Source organism: Neophocaena asiaeorientalis, unplaced genomic scaffold (genome assembly GCF_003031525.2).
Source record: "Neophocaena asiaeorientalis asiaeorientalis breed wild unplaced genomic scaffold, Neophocaena_asiaeorientalis_V1.1 scaffold469, whole genome shotgun sequence".
Classification (NCBI taxonomy): Eukaryota; Metazoa; Chordata; class Mammalia; order Artiodactyla; family Phocoenidae; genus Neophocaena; species Neophocaena asiaeorientalis.
In genome coordinates this window covers 2,366,421-2,368,109 of record NW_020172691.1, presented here as the reverse complement: position 1 = coordinate 2,368,109, position 1,689 = coordinate 2,366,421, and the positions used below count along the sequence as shown (strand labels likewise).

At 65.0% G+C, this 1,689-nt stretch overlaps 1 protein-coding gene across 1 annotated transcript in view; it reads right to left on the bottom strand.

Moving 5' to 3' along the window:
- The window catches only part of RNF126 (ring finger protein 126), a 2,980-nt gene that overhangs the window by 929 nt on the left and 362 nt on the right, over positions 1–1,689 (bottom strand). Inside the window, 6 exon segments of the mRNA XM_024740011.1 lie at positions 20–135; positions 260–353; positions 810–879; positions 955–1,051; positions 1,418–1,489; positions 1,536–1,689. The exon segment at positions 1,536–1,689 is cut by the window's right edge and continues 86 nt beyond it. Coding sequence (XP_024595779.1) covers positions 20–135; positions 260–353; positions 810–879; positions 955–1,051; positions 1,418–1,489; positions 1,536–1,689 — 603 coding nt within the window.

Below are 1,689 nucleotides of genomic sequence, written 5' to 3'. Positions count from 1 at the left end.
GGCCCCGCCCACCGCTCACCTGCTCCAGCCAGGGCACGATGCAGCCGTCGTGGAAGAGGTGGTTGCAGGGCAGCTGCCGCACGCGCTCGCCCAACCCGTAGTCGTCCTTGCACACGGGGCACTCCAGCCCGGAGCCTGTGGGAGCGGGCGGGCCATGGGGCTCTCAGGGGGGCTTCTCTGCAGCCCCCGCCAGAGGTGTCCCAGGGGATGGAGGGCACACTGGCCTCCGGACCAGAGAAGGCTGGGCACAGGCACGTACCTACGTGCTCCTCGGTCACGGGGATGGTGGGGAGGGCCTGGATTTTCTCTTTGTCTGCGGGTGGGGGACCCGTGTTTTCAAACTGATTGAGGAGCTGAAACACAAGAGGCCAGAGTGCCGGGAGCCTGTTGGCGGGCGGGCAGGGCCCTCGCCCCACGGGGCTCTGAAATGCAAGGCTGGGTTACCTGCAAAAGCACCGAGGCCCCGTTTGTCCTGGCCCGACCCCCTCGGGGGTCAGAGGTCAGCTGCCCCCAGGAGGCCCAGCCCCGGGCTTCTGCCCACTCTTCTCATCTAGTGAGCGTCACTTCACAGCCGGGGCCGGCAGGCACCTCCCACGGCCGAGGCACCTCCCCAAATCCTCGCGCGGCTACAACCAGGGGACCAGGCACCAGTGACAAAAAATACTCAGTGGAAGGCCCCAAGGTGGTCACGTCCCCACCTCACAAGTGCCACCAGGGACGTGGATGTGGGAGACGACACCCCGTCCTCCAGGGAGCACGGGCCTATAAAGTCGTCGTGCCCAGTGCCAACCCCGGGGAGGCCCCTGTACCTGCGTGATGATCGCATCCAGGCCGTTGGCCCCCCAGGCGTAGTCCATTGGGTTTGAATGCAGGACGCCCCTGGGCAAAGAAGTCTGGGGTTCAAGTGGCAGAGGGGCCGGAAAGGGCACAGGGGGACCCCCCCCACCTACTCACCAGGGGCCCAGGCCCAGGTTGGGGATGGTGGCCGGGGTGATGATGCCGTTGACCAGCTGCTGGATGATCCTGGAACAGAGCAGCCAGGCCCAAGGTTAGCGCCCTCCCAGGGAGGGGCCAGCGTCAAAGGGCTGGCTTTTCAACTGGTAATAATAAGAACCAAACACGAAAGGCGCCCGAAGGCAGTGTCTCCTTGAGTGCTGTATGGCACCTGTCAATGCACGACTGCATCCAACTCTCATTTTGCAACCTGGGGAAAGCACCGTGGGGGATCCCAGGGGCTTGAGGAAGCCTGGGATCAGCCTGGCTGTTCGCGGCGGCCCTGAAACGTGCCGGCTGAGGTCACAGTGAGCCAAGGCTGTGTCCTGAGCTGGACAGGCCTCGGCCTACCCGCAGTCAAGTTCCATCTACAAAGACCCACAAGAGCTCAGCCCCGACTCCTGCAGGCCTGGGACGGGCCTACTAGGTCCTCCTGTCCTCATGACCCCGCACACGGGAGGGGCAGGGACACCGGACACCGCATACCACTGCTCGCCTGCACCCGGGGCGGCTCGTCTGGGCGTGGACCAGCGCATCTCAGCAGATGAAGATTCGGGAGTGCTGCTCTCTCTCCCGCCGGCTCTCGGGGTCCCTGCCGTCGTCGGCCTGTGCCCCGGGGGGGAAGGTGGGAATCTCGAAGCTGTCATCAAAGATGCCGAAAGCAAAGTGCCCGTAGCCCTGCGGCAGCGTGAACAG